Source organism: Bactrocera neohumeralis, chromosome 3, assembly GCF_024586455.1.
Source record: "Bactrocera neohumeralis isolate Rockhampton chromosome 3, APGP_CSIRO_Bneo_wtdbg2-racon-allhic-juicebox.fasta_v2, whole genome shotgun sequence".
NCBI classification, from domain to species: domain Eukaryota; kingdom Metazoa; phylum Arthropoda; class Insecta; order Diptera; family Tephritidae; genus Bactrocera; species Bactrocera neohumeralis.
Genome location: NC_065920.1, coordinates 41,248,866 through 41,269,636, shown reverse-complemented (window position 1 = coordinate 41,269,636; position 20,771 = coordinate 41,248,866). Strand labels below are relative to the sequence as shown.

The window sequence follows — 20,771 nt, the reverse complement described above, 5'->3', positions numbered from 1 at the left end:
GTTACTGCTAACTATTAGTTGTTCCGCTCACTGACATACGCTTCACATCCGAACGGAGTATCAAAAATTGGCTTGATTTTTGGGATGGAATCGACAAGCTGCCAGAAATATGTCATAAAATTGGAAAAAAACACACACGAATGTATTTATTCCTTGACTTCTTGGAAGTATCAAGAAGATATTTTCCATGAATTAAAATACCTCTTTCAAAGATCTTCCACTTTATTTCTGTTGTTCTGAAAAAATCGTATATCTTTTTATTTCATACGTATTTTATTAAAGTTTAAATTTTCAAATCACCCTCGCTCCCCCTTATCAATATTGCGCAAAAAGCTGCCAACTATTTAAACTGCTAACATTTGTGTACCTCGACCACAATGACGTGACAGGAATACAAACATTCTCGTGTCGCTTGTCTGACTAGGAATTGCCCACAAAATTCATAAATAAAATACACATATTTTCACACAAAAGTGACAAGAGCATGCAGGTACTACGAAATCGCTCGGATGCCAACGCAGTCCTACTGCACACGTACATATGTACAATTGTTTGTAGGTGTGTGAGTGTGTGTGGCGCAGGTGTTGGGATATGAAGTGTGAAAGTTAGCATAGTTTTACAGTCGATTCAGCTAAGCAGCCATACACTTAGAGTTACAAAAATATTTACTTATTTGAGTTTCTAGTACGCTTTCATAACAAACTCCGTCGCTCGACTCACGTAAGCTATTCTGTGGGAATTTTCCAATTTCACAATGGTTCCTCTTCCGCGCCTCCCTCAAATTGCTATAAACTATTTCAACAATTCCTCAATTTGCCTACAACTTGGCCACATAGTTGCCAAAATGCTTTTCCTAGACTTGGATTGACTGTCGGCTTTGCAATTTTCAGCCTAAAAGTTAGACAAACTCAAGTGTGTAAAGCCTGGTTGAATGTTTGTTAGAGTTGTGTATACGAGTTTTATTTTTTGGTTTACTGAGAATATGTTTCAAGAAATATTTCATTTCTGTCAATAATTTTTAAAAATCCACTTTACTTGTGAAGTCTCTTTTTTCAGAGCTATTCATAGACTTTTTCTCACCAAATCTACATTGAAAGCGAAAATGATTGATAATAAGAGGTCGGTTTGTATGGTAGCTATCTACTACAGGGTTTGTCCCGAAAATAATAGGACTAAGTCGATTCAAAAAAAAATATTGAACGAATCGTTACAATTCTTTAAAAACTTTCAAGATAGGTGCCTTCTGCGTCGATGCAGCGCTGCCAGCGCGATTTCCAAGCATTGAAGGCGTCACGAAAGGCATTCTCCGAAATAGCCTTGGGAGCCGCGGTAAATGTTGCTTGACTCCCTTCTGTCGTCTCGAAATCATTGCCATTCATCGACCTTTTTAGGCAAGGAAACAAAAAAAGTCCGGGCCACATCTGGGCTGTAACGCACCTGCGGAGGCGTTGGGATGCTGGTCTTGGTTAGGTAGCTGTGCACAAGAAAGGCGGATGGAGCCGGGGCGTTGTCGTGTTGCAACTTCCAATCGGCTGCGATGTCTTGTGGGACCCAATTGACCCTTCATTTGAGTATCTTGAGGACATCACTACTTCTTGCTAAAGCAACATATGGTTATGCCGACTTGATCATATAGTTTCACACAGAATTTAATCGCGTACCTCTGTTCTAACGAACGCTTCATTTTCAGCTTGCACCACTCACACGTTTTCCTGACTCTCCAGGTGCTCAGAGACAACTGAGCAGCCGCTCGTTCATTAGCTAGGAACGCCCTCTACTGAATTCAGTCGGTGCGTGCACGCTCCAAAGGACAGTCGTTGCGGAAGCAAATTAGTCCTATTACTTTTCGGACAAACGCTGTAAACTCCATATAAAATTTCGCGAATATATCTTTTAAATAAAAAAGTTTTCTAAACAAGAACGTGGTTTTGATCGTTCATTCGTTCATTTTCTATGTCGGCTATATGCTACAGTAAACCTATAACGGCGGTTCCAACAGTCTGTAAAATTCCAGATCGATACCTCATAAACTGTAAGACTATTTCGCGTATACCGGACAGGCGGATATGGCTAAATCGGCTCAGCTTATGATACTGATCTTTTATATGTTTATAGGATCTCTAACGTTTCCTTCTGATAGAAACGTCTTAACAAAACTTAGTGCACCTTATTCAGAGTATAAAAACCGTACCATAGAGTACCCTTAAACGTCTGGCGGTCCCAGCAAGAACCAACCGCTTTGTCGTGATTTGATATATGCGTTGACATTTAGTTCAGTCGCCACTTGTGTGTGAGCTTTGTAGTGACTTATGTTTTGACTTGAGTAAGAATACATCGAAAAAATAATTTCAAGGAGTCAACGTTTTATTAATCAGGTAGATCTCGAAAAGTTCCTTAATGATTTTGATTGGTCGAATTTTGACTCTGAAACTGATTTTTCTGACAATGACAGCATTGTTGAGCCAGATATTACCATTTCGGCGGTTCGACGTATTCTGGGTAGAGGTAGTGAAGATTCTAATTGAAGAGGAACTGAAATGTGAGGTGCAGTTGGATTCAGTTTCGAGGTTAGCGACCACCTCACGCCGGAAATAATATCAGTTCTTTTCATACTTTGTATCAGCCGATACTGTTTCAAATATCGTAGAACAGAACAATTTGTATTTTATACAGTAAGATGTATTGTACCAACTTAACACCACACCTAATGAAATTAACAAAACATTCAATAAGGTTCAAAAAGAGAACGGCTTTGTGTTGACCAACAAATTTGTTCAACCAAAAAATCATTTTTTAAAGCAGTATATGCCAGATAAGTCCCAGCCTTACGATCAAAACCTGTTCTTGATGTTTAGACTTTAGTTAAAATTTTGAAATTTACTCGGGGAACGAAGATTATCAACCTAAAAATTAACCGAACTTAGGAGCGTCATCCAATGCTTTAGTTCGTTTGAGCCGCACTGTGCCACGTTTCGTCAATCATTGTATTTTTTTCAACGACTACATTAATAATAATTTTAATAAAATTTCAATAAACAAGAAAAAACGTTAACTTCGGCTGCACCGAAGCTAATATACCCTTCACAGGTGCATTTCTTTTAGTAACTATGTATGTGTTTAAGTAAATCTAAAGACGTAACCGGCCAGTGGTTTTCATCCAAAGGAATACATTTTACTAGTTCTTTTAAGCCAGATTGATTGCTAGAAACACTATGGTTATTTAATAAAGAAAATGGACTTTTAGACGTATATAGTTATTTAAAATTTTAGGAAGATTTATTATTAACATCAACTTAACGGAAAATATCTTGGGCAAAAATCCATGCAAAATTTCATGAACATTTTTGTCACATAAGAACTTAATTTTGCTTTTTCTGTTTGTATGGCAGGTTTTGTTATCCGACTTGCAAAATTTCTTCAACCATTGTAGCGTTGTCTTAGAGAATAAACCCCGACGAATTTGCAGAATATATCTCGTTAACTGAAAAAGTCTCCGATGCAAGCATTTGACTCCGATCGTTCAGTTTGTATGGCAGCTATATGTCAAAGTAGTCCGATCTGAACAATTTCTTCGGAGATTACATTATTATCTTCGAAAATAACCTGCGCCAACTTTTGTGAAAATACATAGTGAAATGTGAAAGTCTTCCATACAAGAACTTGATTCCGATCGTTCAGTTTGTATGGCAGCCATATGTTAAAGTAGTCCGATATCGGCAGTTTCGGCAAATGAGCAGCTTCTTGAAGTGAAAATGACGTTTGCAAAATTTCAAAACGATGTCTTAAAAACTGAGGGACTAGTTCGTATATATATAGACAGACGGACATGGCTAAATCGACGCAGCTCAACATACTGATTATTTATATATGTATGTATATACTTTATAGGGTCTCCGACGCTTCCTTCTGGGTGTTACAAACTTCGTAGCAAACTTAATATATAATACCCTGTTCAGGGTATAAATATGGATTCTTGTTAAAATATATACTTAAAATTTATTTCTCTAATGAGCACCTTGTGGTTCCTCAACCAATAAAACACCTTGTAAAGGAAAAATTTCTAAGAAAATCGTAGAATAAACGTTTATGGTAGGAGCCTGCTTTAGAGGCTTCAAAAATCGATTTTTTTTGCTTAAATCTCTTTAACAATTATCTAAGAATATGTCTCCAAAGTTATAGATGTGAATTCGAAATATTCTCGAAGCTAGAAGGAAAATAGTGACCGAGCGTCTGGCAGATATATATAAGCGCTTGGGCAGAAAGCGAAAATTTTGACGCGCGATTTCTCGGTTTTTAATTTTTACGATTTTTCTTAATTGGCAGGTATGATAGAAGAAGAACCAAACGTCGTATGGAATTGGAGGCAAAGTTTATTATCTTCGGTATTAAATTATCTTCTATTTAAACTAAAAAAATTTAGAAAAGTCAAGTTAAAACATATTTTTAAACAACATAAAGCACATTTTTTTGGTCGAAAACCACTTTTTTTTAGATTTGTTTTAGTTTAACTAGAAAATAAGTTATTAACAAATATGAATCTCTTTGAATTTTTTGTTTCACCTACATCCTGCTCGCCGTCTGGCAAATGCACATGAGAGATGCATCGGCCAATTGCTTCCCAAAGGCAGAATGTCAAAGATTTCGTATATAAAAAAATTTTCAGATAATGTTTAAATATACATACAACTATAAACCCTGGAAATTTCGCTTTAATCAATTATTTCTTTCCTTTCCAAAAAAATCCTCTAAAAAAATTTTTTTGAAGCCTCTAAAGTAGGCTCCTCCCTTAAGTGTTAAAGATATGTAAGTTAAGTTCACTTCTTTATAATATTTTAGGCGACCGAAGAAACCATGTTAAAAACCAGCAGTATTTTCCAAATCAGCTATTCTCATAGATAAACTATTTCATTTCGTTCTACGATGAAGCTAAATGACTTTTCCTAGTTTTCGGCTTTGCTTCAACGTTTAAGAGATCCTGAAAAAGGTTTTTCGGCACAGAAATGTACTCAGAGATTTGGTATAAATCGTTTTTAACTCGAGATAATAAGACAAGACATTACAAATACGTTTATACACACACTTTACCTCTCCGGCCGACGAACTGAAAATGAGCTTTTATGGAACGTTTGGTCACCAAACAATTTTATGTTCTTAATACGTTGTATGTAATTTTAAATGAGAAATTTAAAGAGTATACTGAGCTTATTTATATCAAAGAGTTGGTCAAATCAAAAAATAATATCATAACCAATAATTTAAATAAAATTTTAAGTGTTAAAATTTCTGTAAGTTTTAAATTAGCTTTTCATTTGTTCGCTTCTGCATTACTTGCCAGTAATGAGAACAGTAAATGTAAAAGTTTTGTTTTTAATTTTCGCAAATCCTAAAGCCCGAAGCTTCTGCGATATTTTCCAAAAAATATGAAATTTTTTGCGTTCTCCATTATTACTACTTTCACAGGGGGTTTCTTATTCACGTACTCGCAGCTAAGGCATCAGGCGCTGGCAACTTCACAGCTTTACTGCTCCACCACACCAGCGATAAAAATGAGAAATTAAAGTTGTGCTAAGCAAGCAACAAAAGTTTTCGTCTTCACCCCAGAGGCGCAAAACTTCAAACAAAAGGAAAGTATGAGCGGCGAGAGCAACTGGGGTCAAGTGTGTGGAATAATAGTTGGAGAAATAGTTGGTTAGCTTTATGAAGTTATATTTTCACATAGTAGATATGTTGATTATATTATAGCTATAGATGTATTAGTATATCATATTTTACCTAGAGCGAGTGCAAAATTCGATTCTTTTCAAGAGCTGCATTTTGTATTTGGTATTATAATTCGAGAGAGGATTTCACACCAAATTGAGAAAAAAACAAAGTGAATGTGAAGCATTTCATTTTTTAAGACAAAAGCTCCCTCAGTTTCGGGAAGGACCTCTCCGAGCAACGCAGGATAACTCTTGACAACAGATATTACTTCGGACTGAGCAGGCAATTGAGAAGTAAAGTCCTCTCTCGACGAACAAAAACCAAACTCTATAAGTCACTCATTATTCCTGTCCTGCTATATGGTGCAGAGGTGTGGACGATGACAACAACTGATGAGTCGACGTTGCGAGTTGTCGAGAGAAAGTTTCTGCTAAAGATTTATGGCGAATACCGCATTCGATGGAACGTTGAGCTGTATGAGATATACGACAACATTGACAAAGTTCACCGGCTCCGTTGGCTAGGTCATGTTGTCCGAACGGACGAAAACACTCCAGCTCTGAAAGTTTTCGACGCAGTACCCGCCGGGGAAGCAGAGGAAGAGGAAGCAGAGGAAGAGAAAGACCTCCACTCCGTTAGAAGGACCAATTGGAGAAAGACCTGGCTTCGCTTGGAATATCCAGTTGGCGCCACGTAGCGAAAAGAGGAAACGAAAGGATCGCTGTTGTTAACTCGGCTATAATCGCGTAAGCGGTATCTACGCCAGTAAAGAAGAAGAAGAGTTTTTTTTAAGACAAAAGAGCCTTACTGATTTTCATCTAAAAAAACTGACCTGAGTGGAGAAGCTCAAGTTTCAGTAATATGTATCAGTAACTTACATCTAATAAATTTTCCAGGATTCGTAGACTACTTTTAGTGGTTGGGTAAATGTCTTTTACTAGATAATTTAAATCCCTATTCCATTCAACTTTACAGAAAAGCAAAGGTAATGAGTTTAAAGATTAAGGTTATAAGAGGATGCACTTTTATCTATGTGAATATCTGCTGTAGAAATATGGGGTGCGTCAATACCGGTTGTGACCAAAGGTTTGTTGTATGCATTCTGTTCTGTAATCGATGAATAGTTAGATTATCAGAAAATTTAAATTCAACAATACATGCGGTCCCTTTTCTGAAATTATAAATTTAATTTAAAGGAAAAACTGGAAAAATGTAAACACTATTGATTAGACGAGAGTAAAAATTTGCATTTTGGTTTTTTCGGTGTAAAATTTATAATCAAAAATTCACGAAAAATTAAAATTGTACAAACGTTTAACGAAAAGAATCAGTTGTATAAAAGACAACAAAAACTAAACTCAAACATTCCTGGAAAATGTGCAAAAAAATTTGCGCGAGCTCTAACAGATTCGAGTATTAGTTTGAAATATTTAAATCCTTTATTTTTTGGCCAAAACACCAGTTCATTTGCCACCGCCCGTGGATATGAAAAAAAAACGATAAGCACTGCTTTGTTCCAACAACGTCGCAACACTGGCAAGCACAACTACACCAAAGGTACATATATGAACTTCGTATGTATGTACTTACGTCCACTCAGTTAGTTATAAATCGCTTTATAACTAGTATGAAACCAACTAGTTAGGCGATTGTCTTCTTTTCACACAGAAAATTGATATCTTTTGTATGTTTTTGTCTTAAGAAAAGTAGTTATCAGAGTTCATACCAGTCTAGCAGTACTAGAGTAACTAGTACTTTTCAGTACTAGAAGTTTCCCTTTAGATTATGAGGCACGCATAGAAAAATAAATAACAGAAAAGTCGTTATGTATTTGGCGAATTTTTCATGAGCTTGAGTTTTTTAAAAAAAAAACGCATAAAATTTGCAAAATCTCATCGGTTCTTTATTTGAAACGTTAGATTGGTTCATGACATTTACTTTTTGAAGATAATTTCATTTAAATGTTGATCGCGGCTGCGTCTTAGGTGGTCCATTCGGAAAGTCCAATTTTGGGCAACCGGAATAGCCCGAATTTCTTCGGAAATGTTGTCTTCCAAAGCTGGAATAGTTGCTGGCTTATTTCTGTAGACTTTAGACTTGACGTAGTCCCAAAAAAAATAGTCTAAAGGCGTTAAATCGCATGATCTTGGTGGCCAACTGCCCATGCATCCCGAAAAATGCACTGTTTGGTGTGGTTTGTACGCTGGTGGAATCAAAACCGTATTTTTTCAAAGATGCTGTTGGACGCAACGTTACGGTGAATGGCGATCGCTATCGTTCGATGCTAACAAACTTTTTGTTGCCAAAAATGGAAGAACTGAACTTGGTTGCCACACAGCTCGCGATTCTATGGCCATTTTGAGGGAAAACTTCGGAGAACAATTCATCTCAAGAAATGGACCCGTAAGTTGGCCACCAAGATCATGCGATTTAACGCCTTTAGACTTAGACTATTCCAGCTTTGGAAGACAACATTTCCGAAGAAATTCGGGCTATTCCGGCCGAAATGCTCGAAAAACCTGCCCAAAATTGGACTTTGAATGGATCACTAAGACGCAGCCGCGGTCAACATTTAAATGAAATTATCTTCAAAAAGTAAATGTCATGAACCAATCTAACGTTTCAAATAAAGAACCGATGAGATTTTGCAAATTTTATGCGTTTTTTTTTTAAAAAAAGTTATCAAGCTCTTAAAAAATCACCCGATATTTGGTAAACGAATATTTTCATGACTAGTGGGAGTTCATGATGGATAATAACAGAAACAACGAACAACGCAAAACCGCAGCCCGAATCAGCTGATACGACCTATTTTATTAGAGCGCACTGTAAATGATTAGCCAACACCGCTTCCAACGCCCGCTTGACCGTACGCTACCGTAGAATTCCCCACGATTTGGATTTTTCTCGTAGAAACGAGTCAGCTTATTGCTCTCTCACAACGTAGGGTTACCAGTCTTGATATACTATAGTAATTATAAAAATTGTCTTCAATATGTTTGAAATTTTCTTAAAATAACTCAAAATCAGAGCCGAATGCTAATATTTTTATTTTTAATAGTTTGATTTCAGTTTTGATATTTTATATTATGAAAAATTGTAATTGAAAACTTAGCAACATTGTTCAAATGAAAACAAAAAAAGGTTGCTAATTTTTACGGGCGCAACTTTTGACAAATTTTGCTCGGAAGGGGGATCAACTGAGGAAGGAATTCACTGTTTCTGCTATAACTAAAAGTAGCTATTGTGAAAGAAATCAGCTACTGTAAGGAAATTTACCAAATCCAAAAAGCAGTAATTTGCAAATAGTAGACTAGGTCAGACTAGATCTTAATGATGGCATTTTAGACATAAAGACACTTTCAATGAAGAATAGTGTGTTTTAAGACATGTGGTTTTCAAAAAGAAATCTGTATCCATATCAAACTGTGACTTTTTGAGAATATTAGGGCTTCTGAACAAAGTCTTCTTCAATTGATGCGCACGATGGCGAATGAATGAATGAGTCTCCTTCACTGCACTAGATCGCCGGTCCATGGTACTACGAACTACCGATTCTGCTGGGTAACTGTATAGACATCAAATAATGGTCGTCAAAAAGACTACCTCTAAAAAAATTATCGGCTCTTTGAAAACCAAATATCTAAAAAAATACCCGTTATGCAATTGGAATATTTTGGAATCAGTATTCTTCTTAACAGTATATTATCAATCATAGAATCCTCAGTAAGAATTGATTTGTACTAAGATCAAATTTTGTGTTAAGCTTAAAAGAAGCAGCAGATAAAAGGGCATGTTACGTCAATCCTAGACTAAGCGAGTCTTGATAAAAAACTAAATCGATCTGAACTTAGTTTTAAAAGGATGGCATATTAGCAACTATCAATTGGATTTTGGAGCAAAAGCCTGCACTATATATTCATTAAGTAAGCAAATATACTCTCGAAGACTCTGGCAAAAACCGAGATCAGATTAGCCAAGCGGACTAACATAATGTTAGCACTCTTAAGGTATCCTTCTAAAACTTCTTAAGTCAGTCCCAGCTCTTTGCCACTAATCTATCTCAGATCACTCATTACCGATGATGTGATTAGAAAATTGTCTAAGTTCGAAAAAAATAGCTTGCAAGTGGAATTTGGAATTCTCGTCATGCTGGTGTCAATGTTATAAATTTACTTCAGGGTCTCCTACGTGTTTCAAATTGCCCTACATGAAAAAACCTTAGTAAAACATTTCAATCCATTTTATTTTTCCACTGGTTTCAAACTCCTCTTAATAATCCCTGTTAAGCTTATTCGATGCGGTAGTTTTCACTGCTGGGCTGGAGTAAAAAAATATTTACGCAGACCGCAGTCGATTTCATGTAGTTCCATACTCTTGATAATTGCACCATTACAGACGTATATCTATGTACATATGCATGCTTAAAAAATAGATTTTTTTTGAAATAAAACTAGCAATTTAACTGGCAACACCAGCATAAAACTGCAACAAATAGCAGAACAATATCAAGTATCAGCAGCAAATGCTGCGCGGAACAGCAGCAACCAACAATTGTAGCATTTGTATGGCATTATATGTAACATGTTGTTACTGAATTTATGCTGTTGCCTGCGGCAATAACAACTAAAACGGTTCAACTGAAGCATAGTTTTTATGAATAGAACATGCAACGAGTTTAAACTGCAACGCAAGTTGGTGTGCTTTTGAGTTCACATACGCATTTTCCTTGGGGGGTGCGATGGGGGCAACTATGAGAAAGAAATACATATATAGAGTTGTAGACTTTAAGGGTGTGTAACTTTAAAAAGTGTAGCTGGTGAGCAGAAAAATTGCTATAAAAAGAATAGCTCGCTGAATCATACTAAATATTTTGTAGAATCGGATCTCGATAGAGCAGGTTAAATACTCGTACACCGTGTTGTTGCAGTAGCGACAGAAAACATTCCTCAAATAATTTTCAGAGTGTAGCGGAGTTGGCTTTAGTTGGCCGGAAAAAAATCTATAAACATGTGACTTCTCGAATCTAATGCTGCAATAAGCCTTATAAGTCAGTTCTCTGAAAAGCTTTTTATCTTTATCTCTGTAAAGCCGAAGATTAGGAATACAAAAAGTTTTATCGGTACTCGATACAAGAGACTGTGACTGTAGGAACAATGTTGGAATACTAACTGATCACTGATGACTCCACATTTGACAGATCGAGGAGACTGTGGAAATGTCAAGAGGAAAGCACCAGGGAAACTGAAGATAATTTCTTGTGCACTTAAATCGCATTGGTAAAAAGATGCTTGGTACGAGACACTGGAAGAAGTATAGTTAGTAAAACCTCAGAACCTCTTGAAATTCGTGCCAATCACTGGCATCCTAAAGTTTAACTACTCCTCATGGGTCATGTAACAGTCTACAGCCTCTTTGTTTTCAATCTTTTTCTGATTAAGTTAAACTTTTCTACATAAAATCTGGTCGATAGATTCCTATTAACGAACAGCCTTATAAAGCTCGGATCTTTCATGATTATATTAGGTTGGAAAATATCTGCCATCCGCCTTTTCGTCTTTTCAATTTCGCGGCTATGTATAAAGCGCTACCGAGCTACAATACTATACATCTTTGAAAGGTTTTGACATAACCTACAAAACTATGTATGATTGGTTTGGATATTGCGTTCAACAGTTATAGACGTGTAAGCATGGAGTTCACTAACGCCAAAATTAACGCTATTTTAAAGATTTCTATCGTTAAAGGCAAATCCGCTAGAGGCGGGTATTATGAATTTGTCGTCTAGATGGAAACAGATTATCAAACGAAACGACGCATATTTGAACTAAATCCGATCATTGTAACACTTTTTATAAAGCATTGAATAAAGAGCAAAAAAGCGGAAGGTAGACATTTGACAATGTAATATATGAAAATCAGATGAATGGAAGTATGGTAGTTGGCCTACCAGCCTGTAGTAATCGCTATCTCGGCCCATGCAACTCCGTTGACTGATTTTACTGCTACTAGCCGATATGTTACCATTGATTATGGGTTAGTGGCGGAATCAGGTCAGCAGAGTTCCGGTTGAAAGAGAGTAGTCAAGTGGTTGGAGAGAAATAACGTCGACCGTGTAGTTTTAAGTTAAATATTAGATATAACACTTGCATGGAATACTGAGGCAACATTTTTTCGATTATTGATATACAACTATGTAGTCGGCCGACTCGTCTGTGTCTTACTGACATCTCAAATTGCAATATTAACCAACAGGTAAACATACTTCAAATTTCGAGAAAATTTTGTTATTTTTATTTACTAGGTATGCCTTTATCCTACAAACTATGCCTTATTTTATGTGCGCACAAACGATCCAACTATTTCTAAAAAATCCATTGAAAAGTCTAAATTCCATAGCGAAATTTTTTAAACAAAAAGACGAACAGACACACAAACATTCTTGTAACGCCACCGCTGCTGCGACAGGAAATAGTGTGGCAAGTAAGCAGCTGAACAGCCATGTAAGTAGCTGCTTCCTGCTGCGCCAGCAAGCCACTGCAGCTGCTGCTGGCTCGGTTAGCAGGTAAAACTGGAAAGTGGCATGCAACATGCAGCACGTGGCAGCAATGTGGCAATTTCGCGCTTGAAGGCTGCTGATATGAAATATGCACTGCCAAAATATGAAGTATCGCCAACGCCAGTTATGTGCTTTGTATATACACACGAAGTATGTATATTCACGCCAGCGTAAGGAAAGTGGGGTGAGGAGCAACTCATACGAAAATGTTTGTCAGAAAAAATATTAACTCTTTTCACCATTGGAGATGGAGCGGCTGCAAATGCTGCCAGCATAGCGGCTCCTGCTGCTGTTGATGACAAGAAATCAGTTTTGACAGCAGTGACGCAGCCATATACCCGCACATTGCTGAAATTTACTCCTCTGGTATCAGCGATGCCTTAGCCGGCATTTATTCCTTTGTATGCTGAAGCGCCGTCTCCAGGGCGCTCTATCGTTGCAACAGCTGTTGCCAGCTGGTTTGAGTTGATATCCTGTTGTAGGAAAGCATGCATATTTCCTTCCTTCGCCGCTGAGGTTGCACTGGTGGCAAGTGAGTCGACCTTTTTCGGAGTTGAGTTATTTGGAAATTTTGTCGCTTTAAGTAAAAAAGTGACAGCCGACGACCTCACTGCGTTGAGTTGACACACTTTATTTAGTTTTTCTTTTCGTGGCGAGAGTTAAATAGAAAGCAAGCCATTTGGGTGAAAATGCGAGCTGTAATATTTAACTGAGTATGACAGGCATCTGCTGATGTTGCAACGAAAAAAAATAATAAAATGTTAAAGTGATGAAGGTGAACGTAGAAATCAATAGGTAATAAGAGCAAATAAGAATAATATTTTATTAATTTTATGTAAGAAATAGATAGGCATGAATATTGACCCACATATGAAACTGGGAAATTTTTGTCATATCCTTACAAGTAGACTTAGGCATATACTAAGAGAGCTTTTGAATGAAGCGACCAAAAATCTGTTATAGCAATTTTTTAGTCTAGTCAGGCCAACTTACAAAAAAAGTTTAATGTATAATTTTTCTTATACTTATGTCTCCAGAAATTGCTCTTCTCAGTTTTCGGAAAACTTTCTGAACAAAAAATACTCTATTAAACTATCTTTTTCGGTCGGATTGGGGACAGCGGCTCACTGTTCTCTGCAAAACAGGAGCGCTATGAACTACTCTAATAGCTGCACTAGAAAGGTATACCCAAGCAATCGACATTGGCGTGGAAAGCTCTGCAGTAAAATAAGCTGCAAGTTTGGCAGCGTTAGGCGAATTCCTTCGAGCATAGTTATAGAACTAGGTGGATAAAATAGCTCACAAACCCTCACGCCTTATTTGGAAGAGAAGGTTTCAAGTGACACTAGGGGCAGGGTGGATGGCACAGGAGCACGGGACTCGCAAGTGGAACTTACAACATTGAGAACAGACGGATCACAAATGGGTAATGAAGTGGGGGCCGTAATCTATTCATCGGAACTGGATCTTAGGAGACACTTCAAGCTTCCGGAATACTGATTTATCATCAGTCAAAAATTACAGTTCCAAAGGAAAGAATTTTTAATATTCTAGTCTTAAGAAATCGCATGGCGCTCATAAAGTATGTTGATGAGTCTGTTCAATAAAAATTAACTACTGATTTTTAGCGCTAATTTTAGATAGATATTTTTTTGTAATCAGAAAACTAAACTTACTTTCAAATATGGTTTTCACATCAGTCTCAAAAACTCCGGATTATTCTCGCTCTAGTCATCTGACAACATTTCCGTATAACTCTAGAAGATTGCAAATGTGGAGAACGCACAGAACTAATCAGTTCCAGGGGACACTTTTATACGAGTCTGACTGAAAAGATGAGTGGTATCTACATGTTTGTTTGGTATGCTTCAAAATATACCGCAAAGAGTTTATATTACTGTGAGCAAAAAATAGTAAGTCTTTGTTCATAACTTTAAAACTCTTAATTTATTCTTCAAAATCTATATCTCCCCCTCAAAGTAATCTCCCGATGACCCGAATACACTTGTGCCATCGCTTTTTCCAATCCTCAAAAATATTGTTAAAGTCCAAGTTCCAGCATAGCTTTCAATGCGGTTAGCGATTCACGTTTAATGTCTTCAGTTGACTCAAAACGGGTTTTCCTGAGCGGTCGCTTGAACTTGCAGAATAGCCAGAAGACACATGGAGCTATCAGGCAAATACACTTTTTGCGGCACGATATTGGTTGAAAATTAGGCGAAAAACTCACGAAGAATCAATGCGGTATGTGATGGTGCATTATCGTGGTGCCATATTTCCGTCCTCTTTTTAATATTCCTTGTTCACAGTTTGACCGATCGAAAGGAATTCGGAGTGCAGCACACCTCAATAATCGAAGAAAACTGTCAACATAACCTTGACCTTTTTTGACCTGCTTTGACGGGGATTTTTTGGCTTAATCTCATCTTTGCCACGATATTCGGCCGATTCATCGTCTATTGCTGGGACTTAAGCATAGATTCAAGACTCATAGCCAGTAATAATAAGTTTCATGACAACATGGTAATCGGAAGGTACTGTTTCACAGACATTAACGGGCCGTTGTTTTTCGAAAAAATTTAGTGATTTTAGAACCAATCGTGTTTTCATTTTTCTACGGCCACAATGATCTTTCAAAATGGTTTTCACTGAAGTTTTCGATGTTCCAATGATAGCAGTAAAATTTCTGACTGTTAAGAATCATTTCTCAAGCACCAATCTCTTTATTTTATTGACGTGTTGATCATCACTTGATGTTGATGACAGTCTTGAACGTGGCTCGTCGTCGATGCGCTCTCGATCCTTTTGAATAATTTTTACCCATAAAAAACACTTGCTGGCGAAAAGCAACTATCAATGAAAGCCTTTTTCCAAAATTCGAAGATGGGCAAAACACCGCAAAATGGCGGAAACCGAAAACCTATAAAGTGTTTAACTAAGCCATAAATAAAGATATTAAAGTGAAATTTGGCACAAAGGATCGCATTAGAGAGGGGCATATTTAGACGTAATTTTTTTTGGAAAAGTGGGCGTGGCCCCGCCCCCTACTAAGTTTTTTGTACATATCTCGGAAACTACTATAGCTATGTCAACCAAAGTCTACAGAGTCGTTTTCTTCAGGTATTTCCATATACAGTTCAAAAATGGAAGAAATCGGATAATAACCACGCCCACCTCCCATACAAAGGTTATGTTCAAAATCACTAAAAGTGCGTTAACCGACTAACAAAAAACGTCAGAAACACTAAATTTTACGGAAGAACTGGCAAAAAATTGAAAATGCGTGGCGCCGACCAAGAAGCATATTTACTGATTTCAATAAAATTCGGTATATAACTTTAACATCCTGATGACATGTACGAAATATGGGTGAAATCGGTTAGCAACCACGCCTTCTTCCAATATAAAGCTATTTTGAATTATCTGATGTATAAACATAAAACAAATACGGTATTTGAAAAATATGTAAATGACGGATAATGAAATCTCGATTATCACTTTACCATGCGAGAGTATAAAATGTTCGGTGACACCCGAACTTAGCCCTTCCTTACTTGTTGTTGAATAATTTCGCTCACTTAAAAAATTGCCGAAAGCACTTTGTGTACTTCAGAAAGACAAACGTATAAAACACTAATGACTATTTTGATGTGACAGTTATACGAACCTAGAGAGAAATATTTCGACTGATGGGTTTTCAAATTTTCGTCGAATGAAATGGTATCGAAAAGTTGGAAGGTCGCTATAATCAGTGTTTTAGACTTGAAAGGAACTGTGTTGAATGAAAAACCGAGAAACTGTTATTTTAAGCTAAGAAATATCGATCGATGGCATAGATCAACACAACCATAAAAGGCGCTGACTTCTTGCCTTAATAAGGTAAAATGTTGGTTTGTTGGGCTTTTATTTAGGTTGACACGTTGTTTACTTCATATCTAAATATTTAAGTAGCGCAAATTGGGAGCAAAACTTTTAGTATGCTAAGCTAATGATAGTTAAGAGAGCGAGCCTTAAGTAAGCAGTACAGAAGAAATATTTTTAGTACAAATATACGAGTGAATTTCGGCTGCATCAAAGCTCAAATATTTCGACGGATGGGTTTTCACGCAAAATTTAAATTAAAAAGTCTTTGCTTTGCTTTGTGAGAAATGGAATTTTGTGCGAATTAATGTCAGAAAAATCTACGATCTTGATTCAGGAAAACTTCTACTACTACATATCAACTTTTTAAAACTTTTAAAAAACAAATTCGTAGAAAAGGTATCATTAGGAGAAGAGTAAACTTCCATTTCACTAGAACAAAGCATTTTGTTTCATGTCAAAAAAACAATAGAAATGGTAAAAATTTGGTCTGTAATTGACTTGAAACTATCTTCTTTTTCTCCTACTTTGCTGAAAAAAATTAACGGCTTTTGAGAGTTAGTTATTAAAACAGTGGCCCATTTTGAAGCAAAATACAAAATACTACAAAATAGTATGAACTATAAAAATTGTTTACTAAAGATATTTGTGTACCTTTTTTTGCCAAAAAAGAGGCAACTGGAAAGAAAAGTTAACGTTTTATCTATTTTTTCCATAAAATATGTTTTCTCTTTGTAATGAGATAATTTTTGCAGCCTCTAATATGCTCAAAGAGACATATCGTTACGGCAAATACACATTGTTTTCTCAAAAACTTCATTGTAGGGAAGTCGGGTCTCACATTGTTCGATGAAATATAGTATGTATGTACAAGTACATATCTATATTCGTGCATTCGAAAGTAATTAAAAGGCATTATGTGAAATCTTGTTCGCATTTTTCTAATTTTAGGTCATGTCTCTAAATATTAGCCAAAATGTTGCTGCCTTCATATTTCATTTATAGCTGTTACTCGAGGAAAGATTTTAATGACACCAAAGCAAACTTGAGTGTCGCCAAGGCTTGCCCTTCGCCGTCCACGATTCTTCAAAACTACACTGCGGCATTTGGGTGGAGGTCCTTTGACGCTCCACGAATACTATTTGCTATTTACTTCGAACATTTTTACGATCGTCGAAATTAGCTGCCCGTTGACAATCTAACAATACCCAGCGCACAATATTACATACATACATATGTACATATTGTCATATTTTACTACTTTGCCAACTAAGTTTTACGAACTATTGCATTATCTACTACGACTATATTTCGAAGACACAAACACACACAAATAGAAAACTGCTGTAAAATTTTATTTATTTACAACGCTTCTCTTTCGCTCCTTCTATTTGCAGGCAAACACACGCGGGTGCAGGACGCGCAGAAGATCGACGAAAATGGTAATTAAAAGTAGAATAAGACGAAAAAAACTGTAAATTTCTTTTTTGTTTTCATTAAGTAATAGCACATAGAGGAATGTCCACAACTGTAAGCATACTTAAAAATACTTACAGACCTCTCCTAGAGTAACTGCGGAAGTTTGGGGTAGGAAAGGCTTGCAAAGATACTGTTTGCTGGAGACAAATATACTGCAATAGCAAGGCATAGAGCAAATCTTTAATTCTATTTGTCAGAGAAAAAGTAACAGAATTGAGGGAGAAACACTTGGCAAAGGACACAGTAGACGAAATAATGGAAAAAATTTAGCAAAGAAGAAGAAAGTAACAAATAGGAAGGTTTGAGAAATTTTGCAGCGACAAAGATTTATGCGGGTTATGTTAGCCCTAGAATGGGTGGGTGGGCTACTTCGAGAAGCAAGTGAGCAAATGCGCTGTACACACTCTTCGCTTCTCTCTGCTGTCCGCCTCCATGCGACCACACTGGATATTTTCCGCTTTAATTGAAAATGCGCGTGTAATTGCAACTTTGTCGCATTAAATGTTGTGCAACAAAAGTTTACCAGTGCAATATTGTAATCGTAAAATCAGCAAGTTGACAAACATTTCTCTGCAATTACTGCTCTTAGGAAAGTTGCGTCTTTTGTCTGCCACAGTTGTGGGCGAGCGAGCTGTAGGGGCGGCTCGGACGGTTTTTGTGCAACAAAGTTTTGCTTGCAGCGGATAGTTGCAAATGATTGATGGCGAGTGGTTTGCAAATAAAGATAACGCACAACAACAAATTGACATTTATGAATTTTCTTTTAAAATGCGAGGCGAAGTATTTGCCTTTTACGAAGAAGTTTCCAGTTGGTGCTGCACTCGAAAAGACTTAACGTTTTTTTTATTTTGAAAGTAGATTAAGTTAATTGCAACCAGAAACCGCTATTCCTAAAGTGAACCAAAAACCGGTTTTTAAATACGTAAACTTACTTTTGCAGATCCCACAGCGCCTGGCTTTCCGGAACCCATCAATAACGTGACCGTATCTGTGGGCAGAGATGCGCTACTGGCGTGCGTCGTCGATAATCTGAAAGGATATAAGGTAAATGAGTCCAACATCTAGTCACATAATTATTATTAATAACAATATATTCGTTTGACCAAGTAATATGAACCTTAAATATCTTTAGACAATAAAACACTGAATTCAAGAGAACTTAATCTGAAGTTAAAACTCGAGAAAACACGGAAGTAATAATAATAATAATACTTGTAATCTCAGAAAGTTTTAAATTGCAGAAATTTAGTTAAAACATTTTGGTAAACCGTAACTAAACGAAGATCACACCCACCTTTTAAAAATTTTCAAGCCTCAGATGCCCCTCTTTACTTTAAGACCTGGTACCATCCTACAGTTTTGTAGTTTCGTACCTCTTGAATACCAACCAACGTAAGGTTCATTACGTTCATTACGATGCCTTAATACTGAAGGTATGAACAGACGAACAGACACACAGTCACTCGGAATTCAACTTCGTCATCCTGACCACCTATTTACATTAGGTTGTGAAATATCTCCCTTTCGCTCTTTTAAATTTCGCGGCTATGTACAAAATGCTACACACTTCGTACCTTTCAATACTATACATCTTCGAAAGGGCTTGATATAACCTACAAAACGACGCTTATACACTTGTAAACATGGAGTTCAGTAACGCTGAAATTCGGGAGCTCGCATATATAGCCCGGACATAGCGCCAAGTGGTTACCACCTGTTCCTGTCCATGGCGAACACCCTTGTTGGTGTAAACTTGAACTCAAAAGAGGGTTGTGAAAAGTGGCTGTCCGCGTTCTTTGCAAAGGGGGGGGGTTCTTCTACGAGGGGGGTATTAAGAAATCGCCGTCTAGATGGAAACAGATTATCGAACGAAACGGCGGATATTTGAACTAAATCCGATCACTGTAACACTTTTTATAAAGCATTGAATAAAGAGCAAAAAGTGGAAGATATTTGACAACCTAATATATAGCTTTTTATCTATCTTCGATTAGTTTAAGGTATTACAAATGACTGCTGTGCTACTTCTTAACAGCGATAGACACTGCTTAACAGATTTTGGAACCAATAACAGATACCAAATACAGCCAAGACCTTTTTCGTCTGCTCTCCGGCGGTGTGTAGTCTTCCTTTTCGTCTGCTTCCACCGGCGAGTACTGAATCGAATACTTTCAAAGCTGTAATGTTGTCATCCAAGCAAGCGTAGCCGCTGTCTCGCTGCATATCGCGTACAGCTCAACATTCCATCGACTGTGGTATTCGTTGTTGCAAATGCGCAAAGAACGATAAGTCACGCAACCAAATTAATTTAGTACATTAAGATTATAATTGTCTTACGCACAGCCGGTTACTCGAACAACGATAGGCCCGATCAACTGTCAGCTGTTCACCTTGCTTATGTTCTTCATTTTGTATTTTTTCTGATGTTTGAAATTTAACAGCTGATTGCTATTTCATCAATGCACAATCAAATTTGCAGCCTGGACAACAACGAGCAGAGTTCAACACAGCCAAAATTACAGTGTGGACAACAACACGCAGAGTTGCATTCCAATTTCAACTCCATTGAAATGCGATTAAGAATTAATATAATAAAATAAGACTTCAGTTTATATGGTAAATCGATCGCGAAGGGCGGTTAATTGCTCAAGTAACTCCTGTGCTAAAAGGCAATAACGCCGACTCATCAGATTTCCATAGTCTATGCCTTCGTACCATATAGCAGAAAGGCAATGATAACGTACTTTCAGAGTTTGGTCTTTATTCGTCGAGAGAGCAATTGTAAAATGCCAACTCAGTGCCGAGAAGAACCTGTTTTGCAAGAGTGATTCTGTGTTGAATATCAAGGCTGACATTGTTGTAGTTGTTTATGATGGTTCCAAGTTATACCAAATTATCTAAGACTTTAAAGTTAACAGTTAGTTGGCAACAGTTAGACGTCACTGCCGATCGCAAAGTCGCAAATGCAACAATTGTTTGCTTGAGGGCAGGACGTATTTCATAACGTCTTCGTCCAGACCCATACGATTTACTTCCTTATCCAATTTGTAAAAAGTAGAGCTAAGGCCTCTGTTGTAGAGGCTATGACATCAATATTATCGACTTACGACAGCATCTTTATACACTTATAGAAGAATGTACCAATAGATTGAATAGAATTACAATACAG

General features: G+C 37.0%; 1 protein-coding gene and 1 long non-coding RNA gene across 2 annotated transcripts in view; one reads left to right on the top strand and one right to left on the bottom strand.

Annotated features, from left to right (window-relative positions):
• Positions 1-20,771, bottom strand: part of LOC126752734 (uncharacterized) — a 343,225-nt gene that overhangs the window by 59,895 nt on the left and 262,559 nt on the right. The window lies entirely within an intron of this gene.
• The window catches only part of LOC126752541 (uncharacterized), a 281,963-nt gene that overhangs the window by 154,802 nt on the left and 106,390 nt on the right, over positions 1-20,771 (top strand). The window contains exons 3-4 of the mRNA XM_050463430.1: positions 17,521-17,565; positions 18,543-18,646. Coding sequence (XP_050319387.1) covers positions 17,521-17,565; positions 18,543-18,646 — 149 coding nt within the window. The remainder of the gene's footprint in view (positions 1-17,520; positions 17,566-18,542; positions 18,647-20,771) is intronic.